Below are 18,946 nucleotides of genomic sequence, written 5' to 3' on the forward strand. Positions count from 1 at the left end.
GACAGAGACACGAAGCGGGCATATGCTATTGGGAACAGGGCACCAATAGACTCGCTTCATGCAGGGTTGCCACAAAACGTCAATTTGGGGAAAACGCAGTGTCTGTGAGGTGCAGCAAAGTGAAGCACAGTTTAATTTGCTTGTATTGACAGACAGCGAGACAAGCAGATCAGCGGAACAAAGAGCTCATCAAAGCAACCACAGATTTATAGACACTCGCTTTACGGCAAAGGTGGCGTGCATATCAGGGAGTGCTGGATAATTGATCCTTCTAGAAAAAAGATAAGATTCCCACCACCTATTAAAAAAACCCATAAGATTCTTACCATTTATAATGCATACACACACGTGCCGACACACACCACCAGGAAAGTATAGTGAGATGTGGTGGTGAGCACCTGTAATCCCAGCTCCTTGGGAGGCTGAGGGAGGAGAATTGCTAGAACCCAGGAGGTGGAGGTTGCAGTGAGCCAAGATCGCGCCTGTGCACTCCAGCCTGGGCGATGGAGTGAGACTCCGTTTTGGAAGAGCTTTTTCCAAGTTTTCTTCTTTTTATAGTTCCAAATCTTATATTTAAGTCTTAAAAAGATAAATATAATAAAAATGCACGAGGTTTATAAAGCTGTTTGTAAATGACATAAAAAAATATAAAAGTATACAGTGATCCTGAAAAAGAAGTGCCAACATTGATAGCACTGTATGTACGGCATAGGAATACTCTGGCAGTGTGTATCCAATTCGCTCTCCCAGCCTTGGTGCTGTTGTTCCATGTATTGTATGATATTGATACATTATTATCACAACACCCACATTGCATTATTATTTTTAGCTTTAAATATTCACTTACCATTTACAGAGTTTCGCTTAAATGTCTTTTAAATTTATGCATCTATTTACTTTTTCTGTTCTTCATTCTTTTGTATGGATCCAGATTTACATCTGGTGTCATTTTCTTAGTGCCTGTAGGGTGGCTGCTAATATTTCTTATAATTCAAGTCTGCTGGCGATTATTTCTTTTGATTTTGTTTGATTTTAAAATATGTTAATATTAGAATAGAAGGAAGAAAAACTCCTTACCTCTTTAACTTATTAAAAGGCTCACGCTTATAATCCCAGCACTTTGGGAGGCTGAGGCGGGTGGATCACGATGTCAAGAGATCGAGACCATCCTGGTCAACAAGGTGAGACCCTGTCTCTACTAAAAATACAAAAATTAGCTGGGCATGGTGGTGTGTGCCTGTAGTCCCAGCTACTCGGGAGGCTGAGGCAGGAGAATTGCTTGAACCCAGAAGGCGGAGGTTGTGGTGAGCCGAGATCGTGCCATTGCACTCCAGTCTGGGTAACAAGAGCAAAACTCCACCTCAAGAAAAAAAAAGAGTAACTATTTTAAAAATGCAATAAACCTTCAAAAAATTATATATATAATTAATATATATAGTGAGATTAATATATATATATATATATATATATATAGTGAGATGAAAGGCATAAATGGAAAGAGTAAAACTTGAACAACAATTAGAAACTTGTTTTTATACAATGAAAGATCCCACATAATACCAGTACTGCAGCTTTGTGCACCAAGCTAGAGGAACAAGATGAAGTCTCCCACACGTGCCCAAGGAAACAAATGTAAGAATGTTTGTGCAAAGTTGTACCAGCAAAACACTGAATGAAGCTTCAACATTATAAGAAGAATTGATAAATTATAGCACAGTCTTACAATAGAAGACCACAGAACAGTGGAAAATTAATAAAATGTGACTTCAGATAGCAACAGGAATAAACCTGGCAAACTGTGTTAAGCATAAAAAATAAAGTTCTAGAATGCTGTGTACAGTATCATGGCATTTATACAATGTTAAAAATATGAAGACTGATCCTATACATTGCTTAAGGATTTACACATGTTAAAAAGGTATAAAATCATGCTTGAGAATGATAAACATCAAATTCAGAACAGTGTCTTTTTTTTTTAAAGAAAAGAACTGAAGAACATGATGGCAAAATGTTAATATTTTATGAAGTACATCCATGCATATTGTTTGTATTTTTTTGTACATTTCAGAAGAGAAAAATGCTTATGCAACTTACCAGTAATTTCAAAATACGTGTGTGTTCAAATGAAATCATACTTTCAAAAGCCCTACTCAAAAGTAAAAACTGCTCTGAAAATTAAGGATTGTTCATGACGGGGCAGAATAGAAACTTCTTTTCTTGATCAGTTTGATTCTCTTGGGTAGAAGCAGGGCCAATCTGAAGCTCAGTACATCAGAATCAAGATATCCCTGGAGTCCTCATGAATAAAATCCGTCCCTGACTCAGCTCCAAAGGTCTGAGGGAAGGAACACCGGGAGGGTGTGCAGAAAGGAGCGTGTCCATGATGGGGGTGCCAGGGACGAACTGAAGGGTCTTTAGTCACCTGTAAGTCCCTGCAGCTTCTCCCCACATGAAGCCCTTGGAAAGGGCTGGAGGTTAATGTTTCTGCATGCAGGAGCTGTAGAGAAAAATAATCTTTCATTCACATTTGTTTATTCACGTATTAATTTCACAAATATTTATTGAGCACCTACTATATGGCAGATATTCTTCGTGGTCTGGATTCATGGCACAGATCAGAAATAAAGCCCCTACTCATTACACCCCAACACCACTTTTTGGGTTCTAAACTCTCTCCCATAACCACATTCATCTTTGCCACTAGTCAGAACCTCCAAGTCCCGTGAATAGGTTCTATTCATTGATTTTAGCAATACTTTCCTTATGCATCTCCAAAATATATCATATGAAAACAGAAACATATGACAGTGTATTAGGGGACTCCGGAGTTTGGGTCTCAGCAGTCATCCACTCCACACCTTGGATTCCCTGCCTCCATCTCCGGGGTCCCAGAAAATGGAATTTGAAACCCTTCCACCCCCAGGGTGCTACACAATACACAGAACCAAAAGACTCTGGGAATTCCAAAAAACATTTGGAGAAAATAAAGGGTGTTCCCAACCTTCCCTTTAGGCTTGAGGGCACCCTTGAGGGCACCTGTGACTTTGCGGACTTGCCCTACAGGCCTCTTGCCAACCTGTCACCCAGTCCCAAAGACTAAGGCCCATCCTATGTTCACCTGTCACAGGTTCCACCTCCTGCAGATGTAGGTCACTGTGAAACTCATCACCAGCAGCACCTTGAGGCCCAGAGGGAAAACCACAAAGATAAGGGCAGGCATCTCTGGACCTAAATGCCAAGGGGTAGAAGGAGCCATCACATGGGGGCTCTGTGAGTTTAAATGCCCTCTCTGAGGTCATGTAGCCAAGAAGCTCCAGAGGCTGCAGGTTGCATTCGATTCTGATTCCAAACCCATGTCTTTTCTCTACATTTAGTTCTGTCTTGGAAATAAGAGATGACCTTGATCTGAAAGCCTCACCTTGAATTTGGCTCAACCAATGCTGATTTGAATATCTGACACCTACTAGCCACTGTGCAAAGCTTTAGAGGTACAAACCCAAGTATCATATAATCACCTCCATGTCCCAAAGGCCTGTGGTCATTTAACATAACTTTGCTGCAATCTTAAGAGTTTGGTATCATTAGCACCATTTTCTTGACGAGTAAACTGAGGTTATGGGAAGATAATTAACTCAGCAGCCTAAGTTTACAAAGCCATAACTACTGGAAACTAAATTTTACAATAATCTTACCTGAATTCAAATAGTAGTATCAATAGTTGACATTTATTATAGACCATATGTAAAGTTTACATGTGTTAATTCATTTAATCTTCATAAAGACTATGAATTAGGAAATTTTATTAGACACTATCCACAGATGAGCAGACTGAAGCATGCAGTGTCTGTGCAAGAATCAAGAAAAGCCTATTCTACCGCTGGAGCAGACATCATGCAAGCAAGTTTTATGTACAGGCAAGCTCGCCTCCAGGTAACTGAAACAAATATTTTAAACAAGAGAGCATTGCTGACAGCCATCTCAGAAGCACCAGTAGTAAGTAAGTGCACTAAGCTGAACTCTCTCTTGGGAATTTTGAAGGAGATTGAGCCAGGCGATCACTCTTTCCACAGAAATTAAAGAACGTTTAGCATGGACAGATTTAAAGGAATCCACTGGCCAGAAACCATTCTGGTTATTTAAGGAATCACAGACTCTCAAGTGGGATAAGATCTCATTGATTATCAAGCTCCCCCTCCTTCCAGTACCTTCTGAAATCCACTCAGGATACAGAAGTGACCCCAGGAACTCACAGAAGAAGAGGTGAACTTACCTGTGCTCCCAATGAGCTTACATGTGGTGTGAGCTGCTGTGGACAGTATGAGGTTGGCCCGTTTGGGAAGCTGTCCCTCATGTTCCACCATGCAGGTGAGGACCCGCTCAAGCCCCTGCACTGATGCATTCACCAGCAGCACATTTTCCAGGGTATAGGACCCATCATCATTCTTCTTGGATGTGGGTTGCTCAATGCCTTTGAGTGTACGGCAGTCCTCTAGCCAGGTGAGGTGCACATTTTGTGGATAGAATCTCTGCACGAAGCAAGTAACAGCCACCAAGCTGGAGGAGGTGGAAGACTGGGACACTGTCACTGCAGGGGGAACTGATAAAGCCCAGAGAAAGCAAACAATTATTGTGGGAAGCCATCTGTAGGTGCCTGGGATCTCCTTCATGATGGAGTCATCTGCCTAGTGCATAACCAGAGCCTGCCACAGAGGAATACTAAGGTATTGGTTAACAAATGCACACATAAAGAAATGCATGATTGAATGACAGTGCAAATTCATGAGTGAATGCATGCTTGGATGGATGGATGGATGGATGGATGGATGGATGGATGGATGCATGGATGGATGAATGGATGCATGGATGGATGCATGGATGGATGGATGGATGGATGGATGGATGGATGGATGGATGCATGGATGGATGGATGGATGGATGGATGGATGGATGGATGGATGGATGGATGGATGCATGGATGGATGAATGGATGGATGGATGGATGGATGGATGGATGGATGGATGGATGGATGGATGGGGTTGATGAAAGCTATCTAATCTTTCTTTTCTTTTTCACTTTGGCCATTAAAGATGAAAAGATGAGGTATGAATGCCAGTGAAGAAGCTACAAATCATTTAACTCACTCTATGACTAGATAATTTAAAGATCTGAAGATTCATAAACTCTAAGTCTTAGAATCCAAGATATTAAGATTTTCCATAGGAAGGAACTTCAGATTAGAGCGGTCAAGTAACTTGCCCAAGGTCACAAGTAGCAAAGCTGGGATTACACCAGAGACAGTAGGTTTCACCTTTATGCTATTCTAACACTCAAACTATAAGGCTATAAGCATTTATGATTCTAGGCTTCCAAAATTATGATCTAATGACTTCTAGAATATTTTCCAGCCAGATATTCAGCTATGCAATAGAATGTATTCACAATAAGGAAAATTGGACAAATTTGAAATCCTATAAAACACTAAATTATTTAGTAGACTTCTTATGAACACACAACATGGTGCAGCTCTAACACTAAACTGAGGACTGGGAGATCTGGATTCTGGTCCTTGCTCTGACACCACAGTCAACTGCAAGATCTGATGCAAGCCACTTTCCCTCTGTTTCTAAGACTCTAAAACTATGAAAGTCTCTGAGGTCAGATCAGCTCTCATGGGTCTAGTTAAGTGAGATTTCAGCTCTTGGTCTAGGGTAGAGGAAGCAACTCTTTCAGTAGTGCATTGTGAAGGAGTTACAAGAATCCAACTCCCAAATATTCTTTTCTCACCCTCAACCTGCCCAGACTTGTAAAATTCTATCAATGATGTTGCTAATGGCAGCTGAGGCTGACACCCTCCATGAGCTTATTGCTTGCACTTAGTCTTTCTTCTTCAGCACACAGGGAGAGCACAGGGATCTCACCACACAAAGAGCAAGGCCTGAGAATGGAGGACTCCAGGTATTGAAGGCCTGGCAACTGGGGTGGTGCCCATGGAGAACAGGGCAGGGTAAGCTGCCCTTAAGCAATTGTCATGGGTTCTAGGTGGCAAGGACGAAAAAATAACAAATAAAAAGGGTAAGAGGCTGAGATGGCCCATTTCAACCACCAGTGAGTTTTCCTAGCCATGCGGTGTTGGGGCCAGTGTTGGGAGGACAAAGGCCTGAGCACAGCTGACAACAACGGCTCCCATCCACCGAATGTCAACGTTTGAGGCAGTGTGCATGCTTTTTCTCGCTTAATTCTCACAAAACCAAATAAGGTAAATGCTGAAGCTTCTTGGTATAAAAAAAAAAAAAAGTACTACTTAGAAGGAGCCTATACAAAATCAGCCCTCAATTTCATAGAGATTGTAAAAAAGGAATTGGTTGGAACTTCATCTTGAAAAGCATTTATATTTAAAAAAATAATTTTACTTAATTTGTATTTGTATATAAATATAGAATATATTGCAGAGAAGCACCAACTCTTAGAAGAATAAGTGTTGGGAGTGGACAGAAGCTGGCATCATTTTTTCCTGAGAATTCATACTATAGTACCAACAAATTCTTCATTTCAAATCTCACATTTATAGCACAATCATTAAAACATAATTTTGAAAAATTATTTGAAATTATTTGAGTGTTCTATCAATTTTCATAGGGGTCTCTTTTAATCAGTGTGCTCTCTTTTGAAGCGCCCACAGTATTATTATCATCATGAATTTTTTCTTATTATTGTGATTCCATTTTTAACACTCAAAGGCTTTGCCTGTGATCCCTGCAGCTCCCCAATATCATCAGCCTCAACTTCCCGTAATACAACTTTTTGCAAGATCTCAGATTGCACTTTGCAATGGATATGGATTCTATTTGCACAAGATGGTGTGAGGTTGGCCACACTTCAACCAGGGCAAGACCAACCTCCTATAGTAGAGGGTCTCTGGGCTCCACGCCTCCTCGCCCAGCTGCCTGACCTCAAGGCGGTGGTGCGAGGCAGTACCACTCACACCGAGTCCCACCTTGGGCTTCCAAAACCCTTTCCTCTTCTCTGCCTCAGATTTCCCTATAAACATGGAATGCCACCTGCCCACTGCAGGCACATCCCCATTTCTCCTCCTTCATGAGACAATTCTCAGACATAGTCTACCCAGTTCTTCAGAGAGTCTCCAGTGACACTCGGTGCCAGTTGTCCACAGGGGCACCCAGCTCCGTAACTCAGTCTCTCTTGGTTGCCCTCCTGCAGGGCTAGTGTCTTTCTCCCTCCTCTTCATCCCAGCCTCTCAGCATCACCCCAAACCACCTGCCTCTAAGTGCTGGGTTCAGGCTCTGCTTTCAGGGAAACCCAAATAAAGACACCCACAAGATGTTTCCATGAGAGGAAGCACAGCCCTGAGATGCACGCAGTGCTGAGTAGGGAGGGGCTTGGAGTGGGAGCCAATTTTACACGTAATCAATCTGTTTTTGAAAAATTGTATTTCCTATGACTTTTGCTTCTCAACACAATGGTCCTACCTCCAGAGAATGACAATAAATACTCAGAGAAGGAAGATTCCCTGCACTATCATTTCTCTATTTTACAGACAAAGATACTGAGGACAGGAGAACATAAGCAACTTGCAGGAGACCCCACAGCTGGTAGATAGAGCAGAGCTGGAAGCTGGAATTCACACCAGAGTTTCCCGCTCGCCGCTTTACAGCCTTCACTTCTTGGAGCCTCAGCTTCCTACTGTAAGCCACAAACAGGAAGAACAGTATGGGGCAGTTCTACACATCCAAGTCCATGTACGTGAGCGTGCTGTCCTGTCCGTGTGCTGTAAATGTTCAAAACATTACTACCAATAGCTTCCTCCATGCAACATGATGTGGTTACTTCCGTGATAATAGCATACTTCTCCCCCTATTTTGTGGATGAGAAAATGAAGGGAGACATATTCTGTAGATTCTAAAGTCCAAAATACATTCAAGGAACTAATGTTACCGCTGTGCAACCTCGGACCACTCACTTGCCTTCTCTGGCTTTTACCGTTGTCAGAACAATGGGATGATCAGTAAGATTCCTTCTTGGCATGACGTGATTTCTTCTAGGTATGACATCATGGAACTCACAGATCTGCCAAGCATTGGTTCAACCCATCTAAAGACATCATAGGCCCTAGAATTTAGTTCCCCAAGCCCTTCAATTCTTCTCAATATATAATAATAATAATAATAAAATTGAATTCCCAGAAGATATCCTGTCTCCAAAGATATATACCCGTGTAGGTATCTTTGTAATAGAATGATTTCTATTTCTTTGGGTATACACCCAGTAATGGGATTGCTGGATCAAACGGTATTTCTGGTTCTAGATCCCTGAGGAAACACCACACTGTCTTCCACATGGTTGAACTAATTTACACTCCCACCAACAGTGTAAAAGCATTCCTATTTCTGCACAAGATCACTAGTATCTGTCATCAATCTGGAAGATGTCCTGATTCCAGGAAGGTATCTGTCACCAGTCTACAGATGAAAGGACTGAATTCTGAGAAGCGCTGAGAACAATAATAATAATAATTAACAACAACAGTGGCCACTTCTGGGTGGTTAGTATGAGCAAGGCACGTGTTAAGTAAGCACCTGACAGGTGTTATTTCACTACATTCTTGCCTCAATGAAATGAGGGATGTGCTTACTTATCATTGGGGGTTCTTCCTCATTTTTCATTGAGGAGACTGAGGCTCAGTGAAGTCCCCACCCCAACTCTGCACTACCTCAGCTTAGCAGAGAGAAAGATCTTACCCCGGAGGTACTGGTCCAGATCAATGGTTTTCTGGAAAATTAGCATCAACTTGTGCTCGACATAGCAAATGACGTGGGAGAGCACATCATCATCTGTCAGCGGGACGAGCACACTGCTGGTCACATTGTAGGTGTGTCCACTGCGGCGGACGCTGGTCTGGGGCTTTGGGAGCTCATGTTTGTTTTTAAGCCAGGTCACAGTAACCTGGTTTGTCAAGAAGCCAGAGGATGTGTAGGTCAATCGGATCCTTGTGCCAGGTTCAGATCGCTGAAGGGGGCCTTGCAACTTGTGAGGCTGAGGCTGGGCACTCCTGCCTGCAATGATAGACCCCTCCCATGAGAGGGCACAGAGGTGCCTGAGTCCCAGCATAAACAAATCCACAGCATCTGCCAAGAAGCCCATTGCTTCCTCTTTTATAAGATTGAGAGGTTATGTTCTGCTAGGAACCAGTTTCTGAATCTGATATCAGAGGACAATGAACCTGTAGCAATGGGCAACAGCAGTTTCAACTCCTATGGACACTGCATAGTGAACACCCACATGGCACTCACCCTGCCTACAGGCTCTTCCCTAATCAGAGTTCTCACAGCAGCCCTCAGAAGTGGGAGCTGTTACTATCCCCATTTCACAGATGAGGAAACTGAGGCCCAGGCAGGATAAATAATTTGTCTAAGATCCACTAGTCAGTGGCAGAACTAGGGATCTTATAGGCAGTCAGGCTCCATGGTCTGTGCCCCTGACTGTCACCCAGCGCTACCTTCAGTGTTTGAAAATGGAAGAGAACCTCTCTTCTCAGAGGCCGGGCCATGGAGAAGAGGTTAGAATCATAGAGAAGAAATTTGGAGCATAGACTTTGGGATCTCACTCAACCCAAGTTTACATTTCCAACTCTCCACTGGAGCCCAAGAAACTTAACTCTCTAAGCCTCAGTTTTCTCATCTGTAAAATGGGAATGATTTTTTAATAGAAAATGGTTTAAATTTTATAATAATTGTTCATCCCATTTTTATATCTGGAGTATAATTAAATTCAGACTTCCCTCGTTTATTTAGCCATTAGGTTTGATGAAGTACATTTTTCTTTTCTTTTTTAAATTTGATTTTACTTTAAGTTCTGGGATACATGCGCAGAATGTGCAGGTTTGTTACATAGGTAAACGTGTGCCATGGTGGTTTGCTGTCAAACCGTCACCTAGGTAGTAAGCCCTGCATGCATTCCTATCGGTCCTGATGCTCTCGTTCCCCTCACATGCCATAACAGGCCTTGGTGTGTGTTGTTCTCCTCCCTGTGTCCGTGTGTACTTACTGTGGCTCCAACTTATGAGTGAGAACGGGTTTGATTTTCTCTTCCTGCATTAGCCACTGAGGATAATGGCTTCCAGCTTTATCCATGTCCCTGCAAAGGACACAATCTCATTCCTTTTTACAGCTGCATAGCATTCCATGGTGTATATGTGCCACATTTTATTTATCCAGCATATTCATGATGGGCATTTGTGTTGATTCCATGTCAAGGAATTAATTTTACTGCTTTGCTATTGAGAGTAGTGCTGCAATGAACATACCCATGTATGTATCTTTGTAATAGAATGATTTATATTCCTTTGGGTATGTACCCAGTAATGGGATTGCTGGGTCAAATGATACTTTTGGTTTTAGGTCCTTGAGGAACTGCCACACTGTTTTCCACAATGATTGAATGAATTTACATTCCCATCAACAATGTAAAAGCGTTCCTATTTCTCCACAGCCTTGCCAGCCTCTTTAATTTTTGACTTTTTAATACTAGCCATTCTGACTGGCATGAGGTGGTACCTCACTGTGGTTTTGATTTGCATTTCTTTCAGAGTTAATCAATAAATTAAGGGATGTAACTGGTGTAGATATGTGGCACACAGTAATCACCATATAAATGGTAACTGTCAGCATCACATGCTCACAATGACCTTCCAAGGAATTATTCTTAATCATATTTTTAATATTAACAGATAAAAAGAAAAGCCTCAGAGAGGGTTACTGACTCATCCAAGGGCCTCACAGTGAACAGAACTAATATTGTGACCCAGGAGCTCTGACTCCAAGTCAAGGCTTTTTTCTGTCGCATCACAGCTGCCTCTCCTTCTGCACAGTTGGCTCTATATTAATCAATGACCTTCAATATTGCCCTACTTGCAGCTCAGCTCTGAACTAGGCACTATGGACACTGCATGTAGTCATTGCAGAGAACTTGCACTGTCCAGATGCCAGGCAGGAGTCAAGGAAAGGAATCCTAAGCAGGGCTCTTTGAGGTGAGTGTAACAATTGTCATTGCACCGATGGGGAACTTGACCCAGAAAAAGAGTTGCAGCTGGGCACAGTGGCTCACGTCTGTAATCCCAGCACTTTGGGAAGCTGAGGCAGGTGGATCACCTGAAGTCAGGAGTTCGAGACCAGACAGACCAACATGGTGAAAACCTGTCTCTACTAAAAATACAAAATTAGCCAGGAGTGGTAGTACATGCCCGTAATCCCAGCTACTTGGGAGGCTGAGACAGGAGAATCACTTGAACCTGGGAGGCAGAGATTGCAGTGAGCTGAAAGCACACCACTGCACTCCAGCCTGGGCAACAAGAGCAAAACTCCATCTCAAAAAAAAGAAAAGGAGTTGTTTTGTCTTAGGTCATGTGGCTGGGGACACTGATCTGTTTGACTCCAAAGTTTGGCCACCTTGAAACACAAGAGCCAGTCCCTGCTTCAAGGATGTGAGTGTCTAATTGTGAAAGACCTGTGTAAATGGAATCAAACCCCAGGCTAGGGGATTCTCAGAATGCCCTTGTGGTTTAAGTCCCAGTTGTGAGAACTTAATGGTATGGCCAGATAAGACTACACAATCCAGGAAGAAATAAATATCAAGAATATAGCATTTAAAATTGAGATTTTAGCAGAGACTTGAGATAACACTGAGCTTTGCATTCTCAGGCAGGATAGGAAAGAAAAATGCAGAAAATCACATTGAATTTTTGAACAGGCGTGCCTGCATTTTAACCCCAGCTCTGCTGTTTGGGACCTCTGAGAGCTGGCTCCCTGTGATAGCTCTGGGCTCTGTTGTAGGAACAGATAACATATCTGAGGATGCCTAGGGTGCAGTATATGCTCAGTGGGTGTCAGCCAGTAGGAATGGAGACACAGCATGGGGAGAGCAGAAGAGCTGGAGTTGCTGATGAAGGCTTTTATGGGCCAGGTTAGGGAAGGATAGCTGCACCTCTTTGTTAACACCAAATAGAAAGGGACCTAAATGCCAGAAAAGGAAGGGGCTGCCCTTCCCCCTGCAGATCATGGGGCCCCACAAAGCTACATAGGGGAGCTGTATAATGGAAGGGGTGCTCCCAGGGAGTTAATCTTGCAGCAGTGGGACAGATATGCGGTATGCAGGCGAAAGAGGACAGTAAGAGAAGAAAACCTCAGCGTGAGTCAATAAAGAAATATTGTAACTTGCTTCTGATCCAAAAGGACCAGTTTGGAGTTTTTCAGCCAGACCTGTACATCCTGCTGGGTGAGTGTTTTTCTTATTTCTGCTGGACAACAGAAATACAAAAAAAAAAAAAAAGCATGGGGAAATTGAAAGCTGAGTGGGATCATTCCCCTTGAGAATTCTTACAGCAGCCAGACAGAGGCCAGTTGTGTCAGGGAGAGAGAGAATGGGGGCTGGAGCACCCTGGTGTGAATGCAGACGGGCTGTTGTTGCGGGTCCGGCACCCGTGCACCCTTGCACCCTTGCACCCGTGCACCCTTGCACCCTTGCTCTGGCAGGGGCCTGTGTGTAACCCTCCTGCACGGAGGCATACACCCTCACTGCCGGCAGGGGACTGTCCTTTCCCGCTTCATGTGGATCTGGAGAGCTGTGAGTCTATATGCTGGTTTACCCCCAGCTTGCCAGGCCCGGTCAATCCTAGTAACCCCCACCCACCCTCTCAGACCCCGTCCGCCCCCACCACCCAGCCGGCCCCCTCTGGACCAGTAACTCATTCTCCCAAGCTGATCTGAGCTGGAGCAAAGGAACTTTGGGGTCTGAACGCCGACAGACAGCTTTCTCTTGTGGAGAAAATCGTTTGAGGACACACACACACACACACACACACACACACACACAGAGAGAGAGAGAGAGAGAAAGAGAGAGAGAGAGAGAGAGAGAGAGAGAGAGATTCTAGAAAGCAAGACCAGCCAAAGAAACTCTCAGCAGAGCCAACAGACAACCCACAAAATGAGAGAAAATATCTGCAAACTATGCATGCGACAAAGGGCTAAGATCCAGAATCTGTACGGAACTTGGATAAATTAACAAGCAAAAAAACAAACAACACCATGATGAGTACCCTCCCACACCAGCCATTATTAAAAAGTCAAAAAATAACAGAGGCTGCACGCCAAACTCCCCCAACACACAATTAACCCATATGAAAATCTGCACATGGACCCCTGAACCTAAATCAAGCCAAAAAAAGATAATATAAAAACACTCAAAAAAAGGAAGAAAGTGAAGAAGACAAGGAAAAAGAGGAGGGAAGGAGAAGGAAAGCAAGGAGGAAAAGGAAGGGCAGAGGAGGAGAAGGATCTGTCTTGACTCCATGTAAGAGCCTGCATTGACCCTAGGGAAGGGTCTGTCTGACCCCGTGTAAGGGCCTGTCCAGACCTTATGTAAGGCCTTGCATGGACCCTTTTCCAGCTAAGTCCAGAATTCTGGCCTCTCTTTAAAACTGCCATCCAGAAACTTCCAACTGCACCAGTCTTGATTAATAGCCTTTCTAGAAGGGACTTTGGTGCTCAACAGTCCTTAATCTTTGCCATTTCTTGCAGTCAGGTGTTAAGGTGGAGAACTTTCAACATCAAAATGCATGGAATTAGGGAAGGGGAAACCCACCCCTTCTTTTTGGGGAGGGTGTGGAGGAAGGAGTGAGGAGTGGAGTTTGGGGATGAATGGGTGACAGTTCTGTCACCAGCAAAGGTATCCTTTCTTCCTTCTCCTTCATCCAATGCCACCCTGAGTCTCTGACCCTCCCCAGCCATGCTGCCCACAAGGGATGCCCAGAGGGGCTGGGCCAGAGGCTGCACCCACCTTTCCCCTGCCTGTGCTCCTGGGCTTGCAGGGTGATGTTGGTCTTGAGCGGAGGCTGCTCATCGTGGACCACCCAGCAAGCAAACTCCTGCTCATCCAGCGTGACCTCTGCCTGCCACGTGTGCTCCAGAGAGTATGTCCCATCTGGATTTCTGGTGGCCTGAGGGGACTCCAGGGTCTGGATCATGCGCCTGTTCTGCATCCAGGTGAGTTGCAGGCGGCGGGGATAGAAGTGATGGACGTGGCAGGTGAGATTCACTCTGTCTTGTGCACGTACACTGGTCCCAGAGTGTTCGGTGGTGATCTTCAGGGTGGGGACAACTAGACAGTGGAATAGGAAGAGGGGTCTGCTGAGACCGGCCCCTTCCTTCTCCCAGGGACCAGCCTCAAGGTCTCCTGCCTTTTTTTAAAGAAATAATTTTTTCTTGTATATGTGATCTAAAGCAAAAATGGCTAAATATTAATATTCATTAAATATGGGTAAGGGTCCATCGGTGTCTGCTATATTCTGTATTTTTGAAATATTTCATATCAGAAAATATAATTTTGAGAATTAGTAGACGGTGACGCCCATGAGGACAGGGACTTTATTTTGCTCGTTGCTGTATCCCCAGCACTGAGCACTGTGGCCGGCACACAGTGGATGTTCATTATCATTAAATGAGTAATAAATGTTTTAAATTTTAAAAAACCATAACAATGACATTAATAGAACGAAGATGTTTAGAAAGGGAGTCTGGGACCAGATAATAACAAGATCACACGTTCGTAAGGAAGTTACTGCATGCCAGGCACTGCTATGCATGTTTTACAAGGAGTAACTCATTTAATCTTCACAGGTCACTATGAAGAAGGTCTTCATTTTATTCCCATTATATAAAGAAACTGGCACCAAATAGTCAAGTAACTTGCAAGATCCCACAAGTTATAAAGTGGCACAGCTAGGATTAAACCCAGACAGTCAGCGAGTCCCTGGAATCGGCACTTATAACCACTATACACATGATCAGAAATCAATGAGGAATTATATTTCCCCATTCATGAAATGCGGCTTTGGGCAAAAACCCTGAAAGCTGATGTTCCCAAGGCGAATGTCCACCCCACCCGACTGCCCGTTCACCTCGGAGTACTTGGGAGAGCTTCATGGTCCTTTGCAAGGGCTCTGCCAGGGCCCTGTGGGTGACTTTGCAGGTGATCTCCGATGAGACATCCTGTCGGGCCAGTGTCACCCATGCCTTGCTGGTGATGAAGTCATTGCCTTCATTGTCAGGCACCAGGCGCTGGGCTGAGGCTGGATGTTCATCACTGTCCTTCAACCAGGTAACATTGAAGTCCCGGGAGAAGTGCTGGGAGTTGAAGGGGCCAGCAGTACAGTTGAAAGGCACCGAATCTCCAGGGGTTGTCCTCTGAGACGGACCAGTCAGAGAGATGAAGGGCTGTCCAGCTAAGGAAAGAGAGTGACTGTGACTGCACACTGAGGGTGGGACACATGCAGCACCAGAGGTGTGTCAGACCCTGGGGACCTACTATGTGCCATATCTGGGTCTGTCCTCAGGCAGCATATAGGCATGTGATCACAAGAAAACAAGCAAATGTAAATGTGACTACCACTGGGTCCAAGGCCCTCAAGGAAACCTGAAGAGTGTACAGATGAAGAATATGGAGAGGACTTATTCTAGAAGGGCAGCTGGGGAAGAATTCCTTGAAGGGGTGATCACTGAGCTGAAACAGGAATGAATAGGAGCTGGCCGTGGGAAGGGACACAGGAAGCACATCCCAGGCAGCGGGGACAGCAGGAGAGAAGGCCCTCGGGCAGGAAGACCTCGGTGTGCTTGAGAACCCAAGAAGTCTGTAGGACCCTCGTGTCATGGCAAAAGGGTCCAGACTGAGAAGAGCCTGTGGGCCATGGTGATGATCTTGATTCTATTCTAAGAGTGATGGGAAGCAAGAGACTTTAACTTAGCGGCAAAGGGGTCTGATGTCCATTTTTTAGAGGATAACTGGGGTCGCTGTGTGAAGAATGGGAAGGAGGTGGCAGGAATGGAGGCAGGGAGACCAGAGGGGAAGCTGGTCCGGGCCTGCAGGCCAAGGTGATGGTGGCCTGGCCTAGGGTGACTCGAGACACATTTGGAAGCTACAACCCACATGACTCAGTGATGGACAGGATCGGGTTGAGGCGCAGAATGAATTATGGATCAACAATTCCCAGGTTTTCTCTAGAGCAGCTGTGTGGGTGGTAGCTCTACTTTCTGAGACGGGAAGAGCTGGGAAAGACTGACTTAGGATAGGAAGGGAATGGTGATGAATCAGGATTTCCTTTTGGATGTAAGTTTATCAGGACTTGAGTGTGAAGTTAAGAAGCACCCCAACAGGGATGGTCACCCCTCCTACTCGGGTTCCTCCCATCAACAGCTCGCTAGACACCCGGCATCTGCTTGCTTACCTCTAGTGACAGGGAGATCTCTCCCAAGAAGCAGCTCCATTCACCCTTACACGAAGCTAGGACTATGACAAAATATTTCCTGCTTCTGGGATATAACCTGGGATCTGTTTCCCAGAATTTTCCCAGGAAAACTGCAGGATGAGACTCGCCCCTCCTCCTAAGGACAGCCCTGCAGAGCTCTGGAGCAGGAACCTCTCCAAGTCTTCACAGCATTCCCTGAGCCCCTGCCCTGAACCACATCAAGAGTTGGGTGCTGAGGCCACAGAGATAGGTCAGACAGGACCCCTACCCTCGAGAAGTATCTGGTCAGGTCACAGGGGAAGAAGGTAAATAACCAACCAATGACAAGCAGGATGACAGGTGGCGGAGGGCAGCGCAGAGGCCACAGGAACTTGTCCTCTTAGCTCTGGTACCTTCTAACTGTGCTCTGCCTTCATCACCCCACCCGCACACAGCACTGTGTGGGCCTAAAAACACTTTCGGCTGTGTGTGCTCCTTTCCCTCCACATCCCAACCATGGGAGGCTGGTATTATTGTCTTCACTTTCCAGAAGAGAAAACAGAGACTCAGAAAGGTTTTGTGACTTGTTCAAGGTCACACGGCCTGTCAGTGGCTAAGGAGGGAGGGTGAGGAGACCTGTCTGACTTTGGGTCTAGAACTCTTTCATGCCTCCAATGCCGGGGGCTCCATCACTCAGGCAACTCCTCTCTCTCTCCTTCTCTCTCTCTCTCTCGTCTTTCTCACCCTTACACCCTCTCTGACCTAGAACAGGTAGACACCCAGACTAGAATTGATGTCAGGAAAACTGGGAGGTGGGCTCCTCTTTTCCCCCTGACCTCTCCTGAGCCCCTCACCCTTAGGTCACTTCCTCCTCTGATCCCCAAGCTCCCACCAATTCCCTTTACCCCCAAGAGCTACATCGAAGAAAAGATGAAAACCAGCACCAGTCTGGCAGGAAAGCAGCTCAGTCACATCCTTTGAGCCTCAGTCTCCCTTCAGGAAGACACAGAGGCTGTATTTGGTCATTCCTGGGAATCTCCATGCCTGCCCTGAGAGTCTCTCTGGGCAGGAATCAGGACTCACCTGTGAATCCCAGCAGAAGGGTAGGCAGGAGGGAGCCCAGGGCCCACCCAGGTGTAGTGGCCATGGTGAGAGATTCACTCACAGCGCTCCTCGTCTGTTCCTGGACAACCACTGGATACGGCCCTGAAAGAGCCCGGGAGCCACTGGCCAGCCTCTGGAGCCGGCCTTATACTTTCCAGCTGGTCAGCCCACCCCATTCCCTGCCGTGCCTGGAGCAAGGGTTTGAGCCACAGTGAGAGAAGTGGTCACTGTGGTCAAGGGCTCCTTCCAAGCCCCAAACCTTCAGGCCTGAGTTCTCCAGCCAGAGAGACATCTGGGGCCTTTGACTGAGTTCTGATTGTCTCTGGTTCCCCGTGAGCAAGACTGGGAAGTGGCTGAGCTCTGCCTGAAGCTTCAGGCCACAGAGCTGGCCTGTGATATGCTGAGTCTTGATGTCCCTTCGCCTGGAGGCTCCTCCATGCCGAACAAGCAGCATCAAGAGCCTGCCCTGTCCTTGGTCACTAGTGTAACCAAATCTTCAGTTGCCAGACACGGCTTCTGGGAATGCAGAATGGATCAGACATGGGCCCAGAGGGTTGAGAAGTGAGCCTTGACATACACAACTACGTGCAACCAAGAAAGAGCCTAGACTTTGAAACCCAACCCTTGCCTTAACTAGGCTTGCATGATGTCAGCGTGGATTTCCCATGGCCCAGAATTGTCTGCTAGGCTCCATGTTGGGGAAAGGTGAATTTGAAACGCAGCCACCGGTTTCTGTGAGCTCCCTGTGAAAACAGCCTCTCCCTTTTGTCTCTCTCCATCTCCTTACCCTGCTTTACTTGGCTTTCCAGTGGTTAGCCCTGATGAATACTGATTTGTTTTTATCCGTTTCCCTCATGAAAAGCGGTTTCCCCTGAAGACTACTGCCATTTGTTCATGGCTGTCAGCAGTAGCCACACAGTGCTGGGCACAGAATAGACACTCGATAACAACAAATGGACCTTTGGGGCCAGGTATGTTCTCAAGACTGATTACAAAGCAGCCGAGCCCAGCCTGCTCCCCAGCCATACCGTCTCTTTGGGGTCTATACACTCCGCTGGCATGGAGGGAGAGGATCGAGAGGAGTTGTCAGCCTGGGGGAGACTGTGATGGAAACTCCCCCTGACCTCACAACCCCCACCGCCACCCAGCCAAGCAAGGCACTGCAAAGTGACTCCTAGAGACTGGGCGCCTGCTGGAGGAGGAGGCTGGCTCCTTTTCCGGTGTCTGCTGAAGCAACAGTGGATTCACTAATCCACTTTGATGTTGCTCTGAGCCAGAGGAAAAAGAGTTGAAAAGAGATGGCAGGGCAGAGTGACAGGGTGGCAGGGCAGCAGCTCAAGCTTCCTCCATACAGAGTGGCAAGGGGGTGAGGTTCATGGGGAGACCCCCATTGAAGGGGGAGCCAAGCTCAGAGCATCCCACTCAAGAGAAATGACGATTGGCATGAGGGCCTAGGAGGAAGAGCCTGCAGCATGGACTCCGGGGGGGAAGCTATGAACCTGGATCAGACTGTGCATAAGAGAGAACGTGCAGCGGACTAGGTATCCCCA

General features: G+C 45.7%; 1 protein-coding gene across 3 annotated transcripts; it reads right to left on the reverse strand.

The window, feature by feature from the left end:
• Positions 1-1,513: 1,513 nt before the first annotated feature.
• Positions 1,514-17,517, reverse strand: LOC100400739 (Ig gamma chain C region). Of its 3 annotated transcripts, none has more exons than XM_035298244.3 (7): positions 17,376-17,517; positions 14,970-15,293; positions 13,850-14,170; positions 8,758-9,072; positions 4,271-4,597; positions 3,119-3,178; positions 1,514-2,497 (listed from the first exon to the last, which is right to left on the reverse strand). In XM_035298244.3, exons 1-7 carry the CDS (start codon positions 17,437-17,439, stop codon positions 2,415-2,417), a joined length of 1,494 nt encoding a protein of 497 aa, XP_035154135.3. In that variant the 5' UTR covers positions 17,440-17,517; the 3' UTR covers positions 1,514-2,414. The 3 variants fall into 3 exon arrangements, with proteins under 3 accessions (XP_035154135.3, XP_017827385.4, XP_017827386.4); XM_017971896.4 differs by having other exon boundaries at positions 3,119-3,228; XM_017971897.4 differs by lacking the exon at positions 3,119-3,178.
• Between the last annotated feature and the right edge of the window lie 1,429 nt (positions 17,518-18,946).

This window comes from Callithrix jacchus, chromosome 5 (genome assembly GCF_049354715.1).
Source record: "Callithrix jacchus isolate 240 chromosome 5, calJac240_pri, whole genome shotgun sequence".
NCBI lineage: Eukaryota > Metazoa > Chordata > Mammalia > Primates > Cebidae > Callithrix > Callithrix jacchus.

What these genes read in the sequence shown, in the direction of transcription:
- LOC100400739 (XM_035298244.3), bottom strand. Translation starts at nt 17,439, where the DNA reads ATGGCCACTACACCTGGGTGGGCCCTGGGCTCCCTCCTGCCTACCCTT. An exon ending in TCTGGACCAGTACCTCCGGG is followed by an intron (nt 4,598 to 8,757) that starts GTAAGATCTTTC and finishes GGGCTTTATCAG; the next exon opens with TTCCCCCTGCAGTGACAGTG. An exon ending in GGAGGTGGAACCTGTGACAG is followed by an intron (nt 2,498 to 3,118) that starts GTGAACATAGGA and finishes TTTTCTCTACAG; the next exon opens with CTCCTGCATGCAGAAACATT.